The 19,684-nt window shown below is 39.9% G+C and overlaps 1 protein-coding gene across 1 annotated transcript; it reads right to left on the minus strand.

The window, feature by feature from the left end:
* Positions 1–2,247: 2,247 nt before the first annotated feature.
* LOC124160718 (glutathione S-transferase-like) lies at positions 2,248–14,306 on the minus strand. Its single transcript, XM_046536705.1, has 5 exons — positions 14,202–14,306; positions 13,386–13,545; positions 4,753–4,920; positions 3,753–3,895; positions 2,248–2,546 (listed from the first exon to the last, which is right to left on the minus strand). Exons 2-5 carry the CDS (start codon positions 13,519–13,521, stop codon positions 2,379–2,381), a joined length of 615 nt encoding a protein of 204 aa, XP_046392661.1. The 5' UTR covers positions 13,522–13,545; positions 14,202–14,306; the 3' UTR covers positions 2,248–2,378.
* Between the last annotated feature and the right edge of the window lie 5,378 nt (positions 14,307–19,684).

Here is a 19,684-nt window from a genome sequence, read left to right on the forward strand (position 1 = left end):
ATAAGATGTACTATCTTCTTCCATGGTACTATCTTCTTTTATGTATTCTCACATTAATCTGGCTGGTATTATTATGTATCATACATGTAATGAGCATGCTCATGAGTATGCATACTCTTACATGTATGTTTAGATGCCTCTAATGAAGAATGTTTACACATCTTTTCCATGATATCTGCTGTAATAGTATTTCACAGAAAGTAATTATTGCATTTGGAGGAAGAAATAATTTTTACTCCTTAATTAAAATTTCAGTAGAGTACATAATCATAGGTGGATCTAGGGGGGGAGAACCCCTGGCCCTTAAAAAATATGCAAGATTTTTAATACGTTAAATTTGTTAATGGTGTGAGGAAAAAATTTGTCAGGCTTGTCAATTTTCCCCAGTGTGTCCAGATATCGAGATTCGAGTTCTCAGGGTTCTAATGTTGATCATAGGACCCTGAAATGCTTAAAAAACTTAAAACTCATAACTTATAAAATTTCCCATGGCAAGATCCCCGGTTTGGCCCCCCCCCCCCCAAAATTTTTTGTAAGTCGGCATCCCTGGATGTGTGTGACTAATTTATCTCGAAGAGTAAATTATTTAAAATCAAATACAATGTTTGGTTGAAAAAAATGCCGGTAATTCAATAAGTTGACCGTGTATTCATGCTATTATAGGGCTAGAGGGTCTACACCAGTGGCCGAGGTAAGGGACGGTTGAGTTGGGTCCCAAATCTGAGGGACGAAAATACCCTGGCAATTCACCCCCAAAAAAGAGCTCCGTACGGAGAGGTTTGAAATATTCTCATACGCACATATCGTAGCACGAAAACATTTTCCTGTTGTAGGCACCTGCTGGAAAGGGTTAAAAAATCCCTGATGTATGTAAACCACTCTCTCATGTGAAATGGCATCAATAGTCACTTCAGTAATTATATCCCCAAATTAATGATTCATTTAAAATATAGCTTACATTCAAATATAGCTTAACCCATCAACACCCACGGGTGCCATATGGCACCCAGTGCAGTGCCAAGCCAATACTCCTCCAATGCATTTAATATGTGAATTTTAGCATACATTTCGGCACACATACTTAGTTGAAGGCTTCCTCTATTATTCAGTCAGATTGGATTGTGTTCATTGCGTTAAGCTCATGTGTATCATAGTTTATAAGAGTGAAATGTGTGAATTTAAAAAAACTTTGGGCGTTGACATGTTAATGCTCATCTAACTTAAGATACTAGGTATCATCAACGAGGACTTAATCCTCTTTCATTGTGAATGATTAGTTTTTCTTCCAATGGTGATCAGAGTGGATTTTGAAAACAATTCTGTGATGATTTCTTTTACCTACTGATGAGGGGGCAAGGCTAAAATTACTAGTATGGGTGAGTGGAGGGAAAGTTTCACTCTCCAATCTTATCCCAATAAATATGGCTTAGAACTTTGGTAATTTAATGGCCCTCAAACTTCTAAAATGACAGCTTTTCAAGTACTCCAGCATGTTCTGCCATATTATTTCTCATTGGGTCACTTTCCTTTGACAATTTTCATCTGAAACTAGTGCTGGCATGTCCTTATCCCTCTTGGGGATTCTTATCGGTGGGGCAGCTAACCTCTTCCAGGACCACTGAGTATGTATTATCCTCACGCCTCACCACAAAAATGCTCCTCCTCCAATGCATTACATTATCTTATCACATGACCAAAGATATCAGGTTAAGCATTTCATAGGCAGTTACCCTCATATGGCAATGAGATGTACTCATTCTCTTTTTGCTTTCTAACCTTTGGTGTTGTCTGTGGGGAGGGAAAAGAGGGGGGATATCCCCACTTGTAATTCCCCTTCTATCACCCACCCATATTCTGAACCCAGCGGGGTGATAGCAATTTTATACCTATTATCATCAATCTTGGCCTTAAAGCTTAGGAATATTATTAAAATGTTTTACAAATAAATGTACACCATGTTTTAGGCATTTAAACATTTATTACATTTTATTTTCACAAAAATAGAACATCAAGTGGAAAATGGTAATAAATGCAGTGCAATTAAGCATTTTTTTTATTTTGACATGATATAAAATGATGATGCAATTAAAATGGATTTGATGCATTTAAAATAATACTTAATGGAGAAGGAAGTCTTAAGTGAGCAGGCAAAAATTCAAAAGACACTTTTCAATTGAATTCCTTCTTTCCTCAGACTTAAGTTGTTAGAGACGCAATAGTTGAGATGACTTAGTTTTTAATTAGAGGTTTCTCATCAATCTCTCTGACTGTTGAAAGAAAACCTCCATTTTGTTGGAGCCACACTTGAATTAGCTGTTACAGGTAATGTACGCTGTTGCTCTCAACTACTGGAGTGTTTGCATAGGAAAAATGTTATTTTAGAATGGAGTGGTTGGTCTCTTGGCAACCCAAGCCTTGATGTGAGGGAGGTTGAGGACCTTTTCCCTGTGGGCCTTCAGGTTGTCGAAGGCAGCAACCACATCACTTCCCAGCATGTCGCAAGACACTTGAAGGGTAGCCACGAAGTGGAGATCTGCCCAGGTCAACTGAAATAATGAATTGCTCAATGAAAATAAAGCTAAGCACAGGTACCATGCATAATACATAGTTTAAATAGTTGATGTTGCAAATTAGTGAAATACTGTTACACAGGGAGAGGACTTATGTGAACTTGAGGAGGATCAGTGTTGGAGTTGTAATTTGCCTCCGGGTAATGCCCCTATTGTAAAGAGATGGGCACTTTAACTGTTAGTATCAAGGATCACGGAAATCATGGAAAGCTGATTTACATAAAATGAAATATGTATGAAAAAGTGGATTAGGAATGGAATATCTCGCCTATTCAGTAGACCAATGACAGAAGATATAATCAAGAAGGTTATTCAGGATAACCAGAAGGTCAGGTTCTCCAACTCCATCTCGGCCAATGTTTTGATGTTCGAGTTGACCATCATCAGGCCCTGGATGATGACGGACAACTCTTACATCTAAGCATCGGCCGAGATGGAGTCGGAGGACCTAACCTGGTGGAATTCCTGAGTAACCTTCCACGATTCTATATGCCTGGAAAGCTTGCGATCATTCTGCTACAGAAGATGCAAGCTTTAAAATGAATGCTAAGTGGTTGGCTGAATATCATTCTTCATTTAAATTCGGTTATTCCCATACTAAGACTTGCACATGTTTTTTCAAACTAAGTGAATATAAAAAGGAATGTCTGAAGAGGATCAAGGGGGAAAATTTACTTAACTCTCATCACAATCAGTCTAAAATTAGGAGAAAGTCTACTACAAGGAAGTCACCATGAAAACTTCCAAAGCAAGGGGTTTTCATTGGCCAAACTGAAATTTATAATTGTATACTAATACTATTTTTTCTAAATATTGGATGGTCGTTTATGTCACAGGAGGTTGAAAGAGGGGAGGGAGGAAATTTCAAACCCAAATCCAGGTGTTCTTGTCCATCAAAAAAAATTGGGAAAGGCCACAGCACACATGATAAAATGAAATTTATTTGAAAAAAAGGCCATCATGAGAAAATATCAAATCAAAAATAACACTAATGCGAGAAACGAAAGGTATTCAATGTGTGTTTAATTTTTGACGGATGTCCCTTGCTGGAATTTCCAGTCTCCATCATATGTACGTCCCAATCTGCCCCTCAGCCTCCTAGGCTATTTTGGCTAATTGGGACGAAATTGGTATTAAATTTATGATATTATTTTTAATCTGAAAGAGAAGTCTTTTCTTTACCTGTCCTCCAACTAGGAAACCACCATTCTTCTTCACCTGCTCATCAAATTTGGGAAGGTAAATTGGAACCTGATCCTTGATGATGGCTGCCTTCAGTTCGTCTTTCTTTGCAGCATCAGGGTTGAAGAAAGCCTGGACAACCTCTGTTGGTGAGGAATTTTTTATTAATATGTATAGCTTAAAAATAAAAAAACTGCAATCGCAAAACTGATAGAAAAAAAAATATCCTTATGGACTTTAAATGCAATCCCTCTGTATGAGAGATTTACAGTTACAATTTAATTTATGGAACTACATCAGACAATTAAATTTTTCAACAGTTAGCTAAGAATACTTACAATTAGTCAACATTTTTATGATGAAATCAATTTGAGCCGTCACAAAAAATTTTATTATATGAAGATATTTTTGTTCAGGGTTACTTTTTATACGATTAAAAAAAATATTACTGCTTCTCTTCAGGGCCACCCGGAGGCCCTGGATCTCTTATTTAATTATGAAGTGAAAAAATCAAACTTAAATCGAATTCTTCTTTTCCCTGGGCAACTGTTACTTTATGAGATTTCATGATCAGCGCTAATATGCCATATTGAAATTAGCCCTCCGTATCAAGTTTCGTGAGTCGCCGTTAGCCGACTCTAAATATGGATTTTTTTTTCACATCACGTTCGAAACATGATTCGGGCCGGGTCTGTTCACGGAGGGCTATCATGCGTTAAGGCCGTTTTAACGGGCGCAGGTTAGAACAGCATTGATTTCTGAAATGGCGTGGAATTGCGCGAATGCATGAACGAAAGAACTTGCTATTTTGCCATCTCACGTCCACGCATTCTCGCACGCGTTCTAGCAATTCACCGCTTTACACGACGCAATTTTGACTGCACCTTCGTACACGTCAGATTGTGCCCGTACGTGTCCCGTGTAAAACGGCCTTTGCAGTTTTTCCTGTTGTAGTTCAAGTATTTTGTTGGGTGTGCGACACTAGAGAAGGTTTACTTACGGTTATGGAAGTCTCCAAGGGTCTCCGCCGCGATGTCGCACTGAAGTGCATCCCATTCGTCCTTGCCAATGAGTTTGAACTTGCGTCCAAGATAACGCTCAATGGAAAGCGACTGGGTAATCGGCTTGCCGTCTTCCTCAAGGACGGGAACCTTTCCAAAGGGTGTGGCTGCAAAATAAACAATTAACACGTTTAGCATAAATCCGGAGCACGTGTACGCATGCGGAATGTATTCCTGTAACAGTCTAGCTACAGTTGGCAAAAATCATTGGAAATCGTTCGCGTAAACCTGCAGACAATGTCCAGTATTGGTGGAATTCATTTAATTCCTCTGTGGAGATTATTTAAGCAACCGGACGTCTCTTGTTTAGTACGCAGGTACACATCTGCGTTAGGGAGGCCACAGAGCTAAATTGCTTCCCTATCTCGAGATTTATTTTAATATTGACATCTTGAGAATTTTTTTAAAAACAGCAACTGTTACCATGAATCTATTATTTTTCTAATTAAAAGGCTAAGCCGATTGTATCTCAACGGCACATCAAAGCCAGTTTTAAACTATATCCAACGCAGTCGATTCCTTCGAAGTTCGACCGAGCTATGCAGCGAATCTATGCAAAATTCCAAACTTAAGATGGGAATATTAAAATTTATACATTTATGAATTTTTCTGGTCTTTGTAGACCTTATGACATTTCATTTTTGGAGTAATTCGCCTGGAGAAGGGATCATCATCGTAAATGGCGTGCCCACAGTGAGCGAAGGAGATCGAATTTAAGATATTCAAATATGTACGATTGTGCTTTCTCAATTCCTTAAGCGGACCCTTCGGTGGTTCATATTTATGGTTGCCGGATTCAATTGCAATCGGTGCACAATCATGCGCGCACGCTTCTCGTCGTAGGCCGGGGAGGGGGGCATACTTTCCCGGTTTGGTTCTGCACCCAAGGACAGCGAGTCTCCTGTACTCCTCCACACAAGGAAAGAGCTATACCAATGCGAGACCCATGCAATATTTCCTTTTAATATCACTCCATCCGCCCACATTACTTCTGCACAGTTCATTGCAGCCCATTGTCCGAGGTGAGACAGGCGGGTATGAATCATGAACCATGCATTTTATAGTCACTATTCGAAAAAGAAAACTTACAGAAGAAATAATCTATTTAAGGATCAATAATTATTATTAATATTACGATTATAATCACGATTATAATTGTATCACCTGCCATGTTTCCTATGAAGTTAAAATCCTGTTCTCCTTATATGTCCACCTCAGAAACAAATGCACTTTGAGTTAATAGTTCCTTAATTTGTAAAGCGTCAATATTATCAATAGCTATATATATTTAATAACTACTACCAATTCCATCCTTAGCTCCTAAACAAATGAAACCGAATCATTTATCCATTACTAGAGATTATTCTAAGATTGATAGAAATGTACGGAAACTGTAGCGAAGAGGCAGATAAAAGGTGTTTCTAAAAAATTTAATTTCACGTCCTACCGCATCACAATGCAATCTGATTTTTAAGGCCACAAGACGTTTTAGGAATATTATCAATTATATTTACACTATAAGAATAATATTTTTTTGGAGAACATACGTCTTCCCATCATGCTAATGAAATAGTATGACGAAAAGAATTTTTTTCGAGGAGACTCGCTTCTAGAGACCCATGTCCTATGTCCATGTCATGTTCTATTCACCGCTAACGTGCACCTTTACCCTTATCCACCTGTCTTATCGCCGTAAGACTTTCCCCTCGCCCCATTATTCCGTCGAAAACCTTAATTTTGCACTTCCTCCGCAGCAAAAAAATAATTAGTTCCTGCCACCCCTTCCTCAAGAGTGAAATAGCCATTTGTGAAATTGGGAGGGAAGAGATGGTGGGGCTCACGGTTTGTGATTATGTTGACGTACACCAAAGTAATGTGGGTCTCCAATCCACGCTGAAGAGTGGATCTCCATTTAGAACAATGAGTAACAATTAATTCGTTATACTTACAGATGATGACAGTCCATGTAACATAATATAACGTCAATTATGAAGATGAAAATACAATACCGTTGTCAATTTTGAGAATAACCACACATGCGGATGGCGAAATAACATCTATTTGCCTGGAGCTCGAGAAGTATAACATACGAACAGAAGAATGGGACGTGGGCATGGGAAGGACATCAAAGACACGAGGTAAATATTATCTTTTCTTTCCTTCATTTCAATACTGAATTGAAATTCCGGGGCAAGAGTGTCTTCTGTATTGTATTACCTAAGCAGGGTAGTTTTTAACATACATTGTGTTTACTGTGGCGTGTACAGCGGCCACTGAGGCGCTCAACAGCGGAGGAAAATGAACCTGTCTTCACACCTGTGGAATTACCCTATCACCCTCTAGTCGCACCGTTGCATGCCTTAAAGTTACTTCGTGATATTTGATAAGCCAACTTTGCCGCTGCATTACCTCAAGAGTAAATATACCTAAGGGCGCTCATGATGACTTCTCCGTGATCAGTAGCCAAAACCTGAGGCCATCATTGAAAAACCCCACCTCTCATTCAGAAAGGTAGATGGAAAGAATTAGCAAACGAAAAACTTTGCTATGAATTTTATGGAAATCTTTTAAACATATTTCGTGAATTTCAAATCTAACGGAAATAAAATTCCCCATCTAAGTCTGCAACTCTATCGTTGAATTAGGCCAAGCAGACCCATCACGTGATTTCGCATTTTTCCAGATCTTTGGCGCATGCACATGTCGATAATCCTTTCATTCACATTTAAGCGCAATACCACTTTTCATTGACGCTATCCTCCCGCATGGGTCTTTCCTCTCGCGGTCGAGGCGTTCTCACGGCGCGGCGCACCGGCCGTCGTTAATGCGACTGAAATTAGCGTGGCGGAGAGGCGGAGGATAAAACATGTCCGTGGGGGGCGGGAGGTGGGAGGTGGGAGGGGGTGCACGGTTCGGCTGAAGGGTTGAGTGAACGTGAAGGGTTGGAGAAAATGAGGGAAAAAAAGAAGGGGATAAGAATGGTTGGATGGAAGGATGGATCAAGGTCTCTCGAAATGTGCGAAGTTTGTTCCGACAGGAGAGGAGGAGGAGATTGCATGGTAGGGAAATGGTGAAAGGGAGTGGGTGGCGGTAGATCGTGGAACGTTCCCATTGGTCGTCTTGCGAAGTCCCCCTTCTTGCACCTTCCGCGCTGCGTCGACGGGAGGACGGCGGTACATACCGGCAAGTCTGATTCACTCGAGTATAACCTCGCGGCGATATCTGTATCGCCCAGTTTCTCTTTCTCTCCCTTTCCTCTGATCTGGAAGGGCAACCTTAATAACACGTCGGCGTGCCTCTTGGAGATCATTCTGAAAGGAATTCCAGACGGCCCGGAAGAGCGTCTGATCCGAGAGAGCAAGAGGGGAAAAAATGGCCAATTTTTCCAATGTCGCATTTTTGCGGTCGCGGCGACCGGTATTTCTCTGAATTACGAGAGTAGAATACTTGAGAGCATTCTTGGGTGACGTTCTTCATCCAGATAGATACGAGACAGGCTATACATATGCGAACCAAAGAATAAAAAAGATGTTAAGTCTAAGAACAATTCTCTTATTTTAATATTTATGGCATTGTTTAAAATATATAATTGAAGTAATGATAGCAAATCCGCGGTTGTAGCTTCAAAAATAAAGTAGCAACTAAAACACGTCCCTGTTTGAATTTTAGAATTTTACTGACCGGAAGTAGTATAGGAAACTTTTAATTCAGTCTTTTGTGTCAACATCAGCGCCGAAATTAACTATTCGAACAAATACGTTTTGACATTCTGATATAGAATGTCATTTTGCAAGTGATCTTCAATCAAGCCGAGAGTGTTAAAAAAAAAACTGCAGCAGTTACGATCTCAGGGCGTAACACAGGTTGTAGTTACTAAATACATATTTTCAAGGGGGGGATTATTTAGATCAGCGAACGCCACGTCTTCATCATGCATCACGTAAAAAATTGGTTGTTTAAATCCGTAAAATGAATGACTGATTTGAGTGAATTTAAGGTAGTTAAGTTCAATAAATATTAGCAAGGGAGCGTAAATATCCTTGCTCTAAGGCAGCTGTTGAGAAACCTAAAAATCCATCCACCCTTGGATTACAGCAAAATATAGTTTCTCTTAAAACCTTCTCTGTTGACTTGGTAGCCGGTTTAAGTTACAAGCCCTTTTCCGTGCCGCTACCGCACGCGCGTTGATAAGAACTCTCGAGCGAGCTCATTGATCCAAGTTTATCTCTCGACAAATTGCGTGCATGGAGCGTGTGCAGTGGAAAGCGAAAGAGTTGTATTTTTAACTGAGGACATTCCTTCTAAGAACTGGGTAATTTTATAAGGAAAAGGAGAGCCACGTGTACGTTTGCTTGCTGAAATAATAATAAATAAGCCTACTTCTAGGGGTTTGAAAAAAATGTAACGGCATACAATACGGAAATAGGAAAAGAAAATTATTTTGATGAGCGCAACTTTATTTGGGAAACTATCGCAGAACTATGTCGTATGAATTGTCTCATTGTGATCTCAATTAAGAAGGTTAATGGCGAAAAATAAATGATTAAAATTAATTCGTAGCCATAAAAATTGAAATAAAATCAAATTTCCCGGTTGAAGTTGTTCCCTGTTGACGTAGCGAAAACATAGGACATTTTTTATAGGAGTCATCAACGTATGAGTTTCATTTTGTCGCCGTTTTTGATAATGATGATGAAAATATCAATAGGGTTGTCAATAGTAATTTCAGAAAGTTATTGCTGCTAAGCGTAGGTAGTATATTACAATTTAAAACGGATAAATATTTCTTAACGGAGAATAAGTTCATTCAAAACTCATAGCCACACCAATTTTCCATTAAAAATGAAAATTTCAACGTTGAAAGACCGTATCGCGTTTTTCATTAACAGAGCAAGTCTCCGGCCCGCTCTATATTCCGTAAACATCCCACTTGATAGATAAGACCCTTATCTTTTCCATTTTTATCTTTACTTCATTTTATTTTTTTCGATTAGGCTCTGGGTTGTCTCAATAATTATGGAGCACACCATCATGAACCCTGATAGTGTGTACACCGAGCTTAGTTGGGTTCGTAGTGTTAATTCATTCTTAATTTATGAGAGGCTTAAGCTTTGCACTCATTCAGTCAAATAATTCGTGCCCTCAACCAGCCAGACCCGAGTATATTGAAAAAAAAATTCTTTTCCAGTCTCTCTGGAAATCATATGCTTTAATGTTTACTGTGCGGTTAATTCCGATAATAGAGTGCAAATAAATTTGGCTCACGACGTACTACCAGAACTACAAGCAGGCATTTCCTACGACGCGGCCAATGTCCCTACATACTTGTCCGCCGAATTCTTCGTAATCCTGTATCATAAATCTGTCGAAATATTTTTTGATACAAACCAAATAACGCCAACACAATCAGATCATAGTCACAAAGTCTTCGACATCTAAAACAGCACTTTTTTTTTACACCAATCTGGTGTCTATTCTCGACAGCCGCGGAAACAGGTTGATTCTCTCCATTCTCACCTGGGGGCATTTTTCCGCCTGCTAACAGAAGACAGGTGGGACTTAACGATCGCCTGCCCGTATCCTAACGCGTGGTCTCCGAATCGGCATATTTGTCTTACTACGTCCGCTGGCTTCAAAAGTATACACACACTTGGCGCGCCTGGAAGCTCTGCAGGTCGTCGAACTCGGGTCGGTTCAAGGTGACCTTCTCACGCCGGGATGGGATGAGGCTCCCCAAGCGCTCGCTGCCTGTGGAGGGCCGCCGCGAATCAAAAGCGAAGGGGACGCTAAGCAATCGGCTCATCGAAGTCCGCTCCCGAGCATGTTTGAAGTGACCGCGTATGATTAAATCTTGTGCATTTAGAATTCAAGGGAATGAAAAAAGGATCGAATGGAGCTTCTTAAGCCGCGCATTTTGATTTAATCCGTGCAGTATCTTAGTCGCGCTCTTGTCCGTGTAAGTCTTTTCATTATTGATTGAAAAATAATGCCAATTTACACTTTCATAGTATTAATAATTAATATAGGTTGATTCGCACATAAATTTCAATTAAAAGCATAAATTCTGTTTCCGTTGCGCCTATAGAAAGATACGGGGAGAAGCTCGCAGTCTTACTTTAAATAAGCCTCTCTAAGTACGCTAAAATGAGCTCCAAGAGTTAACTAATCCCCCACGTCACCATAAAATTTCCGGGATTGTCACTGGAAAACTTCTGTCAACATCGAAGCATGTGATCCTTTAATTGGTTTAAAGTATTTTTTCATAATATAAATTGAAAGCTAAATATTCTTTTTTAGTTTTACCATATCATTATTTCAATTTTGTGGAATTGGTATCAAAACGGGCGATAGTAAAACTAGAGTGTGATAGAAAATAGTCGGAGAACACAAAATATTTAGAAGAATGCTAAGTCTTGGCATTGCATGCTCGAAGTCCGTTCGGGTCCTAAAAAATTCAAGAATCACCTTACCATACCACGGGAACACATGTTAAATTACAGAGTACGTTTGTATGTCAGCGAGGCACTACCTTATTACGGGTATACCTCTAAAGGCAATGAGAACGACGATGGATCGGAGACCCAATATCGATCTCACCCACTTAAGTCTGTTTCCCGCATTTATTACTGGGATATTTTGCTGGCTGGCGCCAGTCACGCCACCGTCATTGACCCGCTGGGAAGTAAAATGCAGCGTGGGATGCATGAGGCGACGCTCTTAGAATTTTTTAAAGATCAAGGTGGTGAAAAAAATGGAAATCCCGGTTTCAATACAAAACTATACGATATTGTTGGGTTAGCCAGGCGAAATGACTAATCCCCATTAATATTCCGCCAATTAAATAAGATTCCACCGTATCGGCACGATAGTTTCACTTATGGCTTTAATTAGATAATGGATTTCTAGATCATCATCAATGGTCCACAATCTTAAGATCGGTTTGACAGTGATTTCTACTCAATTCTCCGAGCAGCTAATATTTTAACACCTACGTATTTCTCCTCTTGCACATCCTTCTTTACCTGTTCCATATGCTGAATATTACCTGTTCAGAATGTTTTATGCAATTGCGACTTAGAGCCATCCTGTCTGTCGCCCGATTTCGCAAAGAATTTCGCACGGACGCATTGTACTCCTAATGGAAGTTTTTATGATACCCAAATAAACCCGATAAATTGTATTGGCGCGCGAACGGCCGCCGAGCAAAACTTCAGTACTATTCTGAGAAGCCCATTTTCCTGAATGCCTTGGCCATTATAGCTGGAGTCTCAAGTGAAAGGTGTATTTGGAATTTGGCCTCGAAAATTAGCGGGTAGTAGATGAATGGATGACGAGAGAGGAACTTCCAAGCGCCGCTCTGGCCAACTGCCAAAACTCCGAGGAGAAAGACAGTCCTTTGTGCTGGAAGGCGTCGCCGCACTTCTGCAATGCAGGCAGGCAGTGAGATGCACGAAAGGATAACAGGCCACATTGCCAAATTTAGGAAATGCCGTATCTCACAATCACTTCGGTCGAGCACTGCGTTTGGGACGCAAAAGTTCTACTTCAAAGTGCTCGAATTCTTTGTTTTAAGATTAGAGTTCTGCTCTTGAAAGGCGCTTGTTTAGATTTGCCAAGAATCAGGGTCGTAGCGAAAGGGGGGAGGGAGTTCCGGAGCTCTCCAAAATTTAGTATCACAATTACTTTGCATCAAAAGAAAAGAAAATGTTGAAAAATCCTGAATTTACGAAGTATTTCTTGGAAAAAGTTTTACCGATTATGAAAAGTGTTAATATTAGCTTTAAACCTTATACTTACAATTAGTACCCTGATTTTCAGAATATTTCCTTCTGGTTTGGCGCATCCCCCCACCCTGAACGAAATTCCTGGCAAGAATATATCTAATATGAAGGTAATAACACATTCTGAATAACATGGAAAATCTGCAAGAGAAATCATTAACTCAGGTCCCCCTATGACGCACACTGAGCTCAAAGTACTTTATAAATTTTGGCATTTCCTGTGACCATGAATTCTTTGGTAGAACATTTGGAAAGTTTCAGATTTTTCCTCTTGCACACCCGCGGGTTACTCTACATAATTTACTGCACGCCAGTTCCTCAGTTCTTCGTAACGTGAAAAAATTAACATCTGCCGGAAGAGAAGGAAATGAAAGGTATCTGGAATGAGCCGGTTCGTTCGAGTTTCCTGAACCGCGCTATCAATCGCAAATCTGGATTCTTAAAGACTCCAGTGGTTGGAGAAATGATTGTAAAAAGGACTGCGGTTCATTTTTTCGGAACAAATCTCTTTCACTCCCTCCGTACCCTTTACCTCACCCCGCGCTCCTCGAGAAAACATGCGCTGAATGAAATGCAGTTAACTTAGTTTTATTTTAAGCTCATTCCTTTAATAATGTTACTATGATGAAAATAGGTTTCGAAAGATAACAGTTTTGGAAGCTTGCGTACATTGGAAATGGACAAAAAAGAATTGCGCGTTGCCTAAACGCCACGGGGTACAATAATTATTTTCTCTCCACGCCATCATTAAGTAGCGGTATGTGGAAGTAACTGGCAATTGTAGTACTCACTTGGCTTAATTGCTGGCCACTGCTCCTTGGGGAATCTGTTATCCTCGAAGGCAACTCCAGCGTGGTGAAGGATGAACCTGATGGCTTCGCCACGGCCACGGAGGTCGAAGTAAGTAAGCTTGTAGGAGGGGGCCATTTTACTGGAGTTTCTTGGGTTAACCTGTTGATGGAAAAACCAGTTTTATGTAAGTATGCAGTAGAGTGGGTGAGGTTTACTCATTCACCATGTAAAACTAGATTAACGCCTAAAAGACTTAAAATGAATTTGGTGAAGTGGATAAGAAATCGTCCGACTATTTGGAAATTCGCGTATATGCAGAAATTATCACTCAAACTAGGCAGCACGGAAGAAAATTAATTGTAAAAAACTAATTACTGAATACGAGCAAGGATATCAATGAAACATTCCATATTATCAAAATTCGTCTATAACATTATTCCTCAAAATTCGCTTAATTCACTCTCTTCACTGTGCCTCTATTTCTCCGTGACAGCATTTCAATAATAATTAATTTTACCGAGACATATCAAATGTTTTCGTGCAAACGGGTTGAATTAGCCGATATCACTTAACGGCGCACAGCAATCAATGCACATCACGAACAGAAAAACAGTATATTTCTTGATAATAAGCCACCGCAACGACTTCAGCGGATGGCGATACCTGACGGAAACCGGTATAAATGCTTAGGAAACACACAAATCAACTGATCAGGAAATGCATCTGCTCCACTTCACACAAACTCCGAGGAAAAGGATATCCGAATACGGGTAACTAAGGAAACACACTTTGAAATACTGATTACTGGCACTCACCAAAAGAAAAGACCGAAATAAGTAGTGTGGCACTCAACGGCGTACTTTTGCGTCTGGGAGGAGCCGGCGGCTTGGCGTCCTCTTATATTCGATGCCCCCCCTACTCTCCGCTCACACCCTTCCCTCCCCCGGAAAATGCCCAGTCACTGTTGCGTCACGAAAGGCAGCGGCGGATGCCGGCCGCACCAAGGCCAGAAGCGCTTGGGGAAAAGCCACAGGAAAGGATCACGAAAGGAGAGGGGGGTTTGAGAGCGGAGGGGGGTAGAGGCTGTCTTACTATTAGGGTTGGGCCTCCGAGGAGTTCTGTGAGGGGCGGACTGGATTTTCTTGGGGAGTGGGAGTATACAAACGTTCACGAAAAATCCGCCTTGCCCCGCTACGCCGGGGAAATTTTTTCCGAACGTTGGCTTGGTGAGCAACGGTGCGACTCTTTCCGGGAATGGTTGCGTCCGAAGAGATACCCCCGACGGTCCTCCACGAAAGAACTGGATCTCTTTCCTCTCGTCTTCCCACTCTCTCGCGAGGAGTCGTCTCATTCCGTCTGCGGGACGTCGTTAGATGACGCTGGTTATTCCGAATGATTCTCCTCGATTTCAGTGTATCTTTTCATGGAATTCCGAGAAATCTACCTCACAGAACGTTTTGAGGTGCTTAATTTATCCTTTTTCCGCATTCTAAGTAAGATTGGGGATTTCTTAATTATTATGAAGGCGACCGACAGGTGCGACATGAAAGATATTGTAAGGAATTCACCGTGGTGGATTTGTTTAGGAGGCGATATAGGAATCAGGACAGACCCAATTCGAGAGTTACCTTGAGAAATATATTTAGCATTATATCAGATTATTGCAGTAACACTTACTCTATAGTTTTTAATAACATATTTGATTGATTTTGGCTCTTTCCCCATTACTTAGGGTTCGACATAATATTGTGCATACGACGTACAAGGCGTGTGATAATGGTGCACGATTTCGTGAATACATCAGGCCAACTTTGCTGTATTTAATCGTGACGATAGAATAAAATGAATAAGGTCAATGCTTCATGAACTTGAAGCTAATTGAATGCAAATATTTCAGAGAGGAAAAGTAATTTGCTTACACTGGAACTCGAATCGCAATTCTTCATACATATTTGCATCGAGTGCTATTAGCGATGAGGTTATCGATACTTCCTTATCCCATAAATACTAAAATCCGATCTGAATCAAGGTGCTCATCTCTGGAATTCTTACTCAAGATGAATAACTTGTGAGTAACTTCTTTTGGAAACGAAGATGCCTATTCCGCGGTTTTCTCAATAGTTGTGGTTACTTTTTTCCAAAAATATTTCCTATTCGCTAGAAATTGAACCCAAGTATTCCGAGAGGATCAATTAATTCTTTTGTTAGAATATCCGGCGACGTCCCGTTAAACCTGAGTTACCGGAAATAACCAAGGCAAATTTATGCCCTAATTAACTCAGTGAATTAATTGTATTTTTCTGCAAAACCCTGGAAATGATATTTATTCTTTGACAACCAAGGCCCTTGTTTTCTTGGGTTAGCGCATCGCTGGCATTCACGTGTTAATCAACTCGTTGACGTCCTCCTTCTACCGAACAAAATCCGAGTGACCGAATGTGATAGTTTTCAGATTTGATAGGAATCAATTAATTTTTTGTACATTCATGACAACCTTTCGTTTAAATTTATTTATCTCGAGTACGAAGTGGAATAGGACTCAGGAGAAATTTCAAACTGAAGTTTTTTACCTAGAAAACCTGGAAACTCACGGAAAGAATATATCCACAAATGCCGGACATATTGGTTATCTAATACCTGCAGTGGCGTAACTAGGAATATGCTTTTTTTGGGGGGGGAGGTGATGGAGGGGCATGGGAGGTGGACCCCCCCAGGCAACGGGGGTACTGGGAAAAATTTTGAAAATTGACATGCCTAAAGATACCTACATGTTACAAAATTTTGTCACTTAAAATTTAACTTTAAGCAGATGCAGTTATTATACGTCAAAAATAGACTATAGTTTAAATTATTTTTTTGTCTGAGCCTTTGGGGGGGAGGGGGGATCTATCCCCTCATCCCCAAAGTGACGCCACTGAATACCTGTGGTCAAATGTTCTTAAACATTTAAATTAAAATCATTGTAAATTTTTTATGTTCCAAGGGCGTACTCAGGATCAAAACCAGGGACGGGGCAAGCCATGGTTGTTCAAGTTGTAGGTAAGAATTAAACATGGAAAAGGTGAATGAAATCCACATTTTATGGAAACTGTAACACCTCTTTAATTGTTTATTTGCTTGAAAAATATTATTTTCCTTAAAGACATTTGCGGTAAATGCTTCTTGGGGGGGGGGGGGGGGGGACGCTGCCAACTCCTGCTCCTCGCTGGGTACGCCCATGTTATGTTCCAGAATAATTTTGGACGATCGGTTTCGACGCGATGTCACTCCGCGACAAAACCGATCATCGTCATCACTGGTCAACAATCCTAAGATTGGTTTGACGCAGCTCTCCACTCTATTCTCCTTTCAGCTAATATTTTCATACGTATTTCCTCTCTTTCACACCCTTCTTTACCTTGTCCATAAATTTTATTTGAGAACTTTCTTTTCTGTCATTGCGATCTTCTTTTTTTAGCCACAGTCTTTATCAGGCCATCGTGTCTCAAGTTATGGGCGATGATTTTATTCCTTTTTTCTTATCAAGGTTTTCATCAGGATTTTCTTTTTTCCTACCCTTATTAGGACTTCCGCATTATGTACTCGGTCGATACCAAAATTTTGAATTGGTAAGGTTTAAAAAGTTGTTAATAAAAAATGAAGCAATTTCACCCGAGTGACGCTTTATTTCTATTAACTATTTTTCATAACCTTTTCGAAAACCCATGTCCTCGAAGAACTATGCTACAAAAAATGATTTCTTGAGTCAATGGCAATATCGAGTGATGTCGATCAAGGGGGAAGACGTCAGCCTCGTTCTGTGGAAGACAGAGCTTTCATTCCTTCTTCCAAGTCATATCTTTTTTTCAGAAAAAAAAAAACCGCGCCCAAGTGGTGATTGCGACTTCCCTATGACTTAGAATTTTTCTTGGACTCAATCCGCTATGTAAAGATTGAGGTGTACTTGTCGGGATTAGTGGCATAAGAGATATAAGGCAAGTGCATTTGACTGCCGTAAAGGTGTATGGGAGGAGAACTCGTGTGAAGCTATCCTGTTGAACTTCATTTGACTTTTTCATCGTTCCTACGTGATATTCAGAACATCTCTGCTCATGGGTTAACATGACCAATTTCTTGTTTTCTCAAAATTTTTCGACTCATGCAGAAATGGAGTCAAAGATCAAAGTAGACGTTAAATTTATGGTGAGGAAAGCCCAAGTACTTAAAGTGAAGAATAAATCAATCAAATACACCTATGTATCACCTGTAAAACTGACTGTTTAAACGTGTCTGACGAAATGAAATGACGTGAATAGCAAAGGTTGGAGTGATTTACAAAAAAATCTTTTGGCGAGAGCCTTTTTGCGGAAAATATTTTATATATATTTTTATGACTTCCGCTTCTTTTGAAATTATCGTGATTGCTTGAGCTGTAAGAATTAGTCTTATCCTAGAGGTACATCCATTAAAACAATTGATGCTAACTTTGGGACTCGTGAAAGGAACCTCCACATCACAGGATTTGACAATCAAGAAAAATAGTACATTTTACATTCTAAAGAGATTGTTAAGCAAAAATGAGCTAAATACCAGGGAATTGTGAATTGAGTTGCGGTAGAGAAACAAGGAAAATGATTTATGTGCATTCAAGGGTAGTTATTTGGGAATAAATCCCAGGTATGTGTCTTCAAATCTATTTTTTAATAAACGCTCTGAAACCTCTGATTATCAGTCCTCAGCTCTAAATTCCACGGCGAGAGGAGACTTAACAGGAAATTCCGGTTTTCTTTTACTTTGATCCCAAAAAATGTAGCCTTGAATTATTTAGAGTGTACATTTGAAACATCTCTGTTGTAATTACTTTGGTTGATTATTAGATGAAATTATGGCATGAGGTTTGGGTCTAATACTGCATTTCTACCCTGTAGGCAAATTTTTCTTGCAATGGTGAAGAATGGCGTTTGAACGCAAGTTGTTCTTTTCCATTATATGGTGACGAAAAATCGAACTGAGTTTGGTGATACTGGGAAATTGTCATCGGTCCTCACTTTGGGAAATTTTTATTTTTTAGCACATGAGTGACTCAGGGGCAGATTAAGATCATGGTTTCTTTCGATTTGGTATGGCAGATGGTTCTATTCATTACTTTTCGGAGCGCCTGGTGAGCATGCAATACAATGCAACGAAACTGCAGTTTTGAACGATCCCTTTCGATAATACGGTAGACATGAAACCCATTATCATCTTATGTTGGGCCCGCGAGATGAGAACTTTCATCGTTTGCCCTTCTGTATTCGCTATTGGAGTGACTTTTTTGTTTGCGACAATTTATTTAATGATTTTCCTACCGTAGCATTATTTTTGATGAATGACATCACGCTTAGTTGCACCCAGCAAAATTGACTCTATTGAACGAATAAGTTATGTCTTTTAGTATTTTTTCGGGATGCATTTAATCTTTCCAATGGTACCTGTACTAAAAAAATGAACTTTCACGAGTGGGAGTGTCTGAGGATCGGAAGGTCAGAAAGAACCGATTAGTTATAGACGTCGTTCATGTACGCTAAAAATAAACGAAGCATCTCTAATTTATGAAGCTTGGTTGCGGATTTTGATTTTTCATTAACAGAGCTCCATGCGATATTTTTTTTACATCCTCCAATCACTATTCATGTATCATCCGCTAGCCGCAGCTTGAATTTGTAAGGCTTATTGCGGGAAAAAGGATTATATTACGTTGAACGAGGGCATCAACTGAACTTGTCCATATTTATATATAATGTGTGATGTCATGAAGTATCGCTTAGCATTTCATATTTTTGAAGAGAGGAACTTCCGGAAGAGACATGGAAGTCTCATCGTAAACACGACAGATATTATCGTATTGTACAGCCTATCCATGCTTTGGCTTTGCGGTCTTCTGTGTCACTTTAAATTTCTATTCTTGCCAGAGCGGAAAAATCTGGAAGAGCCAAGGAGACATGAGCTGGTGGTTAAGAGGAGTTATTGAGGGTAAAGGAGATTGCTTACGTAAGTAAGGTCGTATTGAACGGTCAAATGGTGCTATCCTCCTACCCCTCCTGATATTTTAGGAGATATAGTCTTAGGTGTACCCCCTTCTATTGAAACCCTTCTGAAATGTATTCATCATACAAGTAAACCTCCCGACAAATTTTTCTGGTTACGGCCTTGTTCTTGAGTTATGGAATGAAGGATGTGACAGTTGAAGTACGACAAATATGTAGTAAGAGTAGCATGGCGTATGAAATAAGCCGTTGTGAGAAAATAAGGAATCTTCAGCTGCTGAGGGTTGCCATAC

This window comes from Ischnura elegans, chromosome 6 (assembly GCF_921293095.1).
Source record: "Ischnura elegans chromosome 6, ioIscEleg1.1, whole genome shotgun sequence".
Lineage (NCBI taxonomy): Eukaryota > Metazoa > Arthropoda > Insecta > Odonata > Coenagrionidae > Ischnura > Ischnura elegans.

What these genes read in the sequence shown, in the direction of transcription:
- LOC124160718 (XM_046536705.1), bottom strand. Translation starts at nt 13,521, where the DNA reads ATGGCCCCCTCCTACAAGCTTACTTACTTCGACCTCCGTGGCCGTGGC. An exon ending in GTGGCCAGCAATTAAGCCAA is followed by an intron (nt 4,921 to 13,385) that starts GTGAGTACTACA and finishes TTTATTTTGCAG; the next exon opens with CCACACCCTTTGGAAAGGTT. An exon ending in CCTTGGAGACTTCCATAACC is followed by an intron (nt 3,896 to 4,752) that starts GTAAGTAAACCT and finishes CCTCACCAACAG; the next exon opens with AGGTTGTCCAGGCTTTCTTC.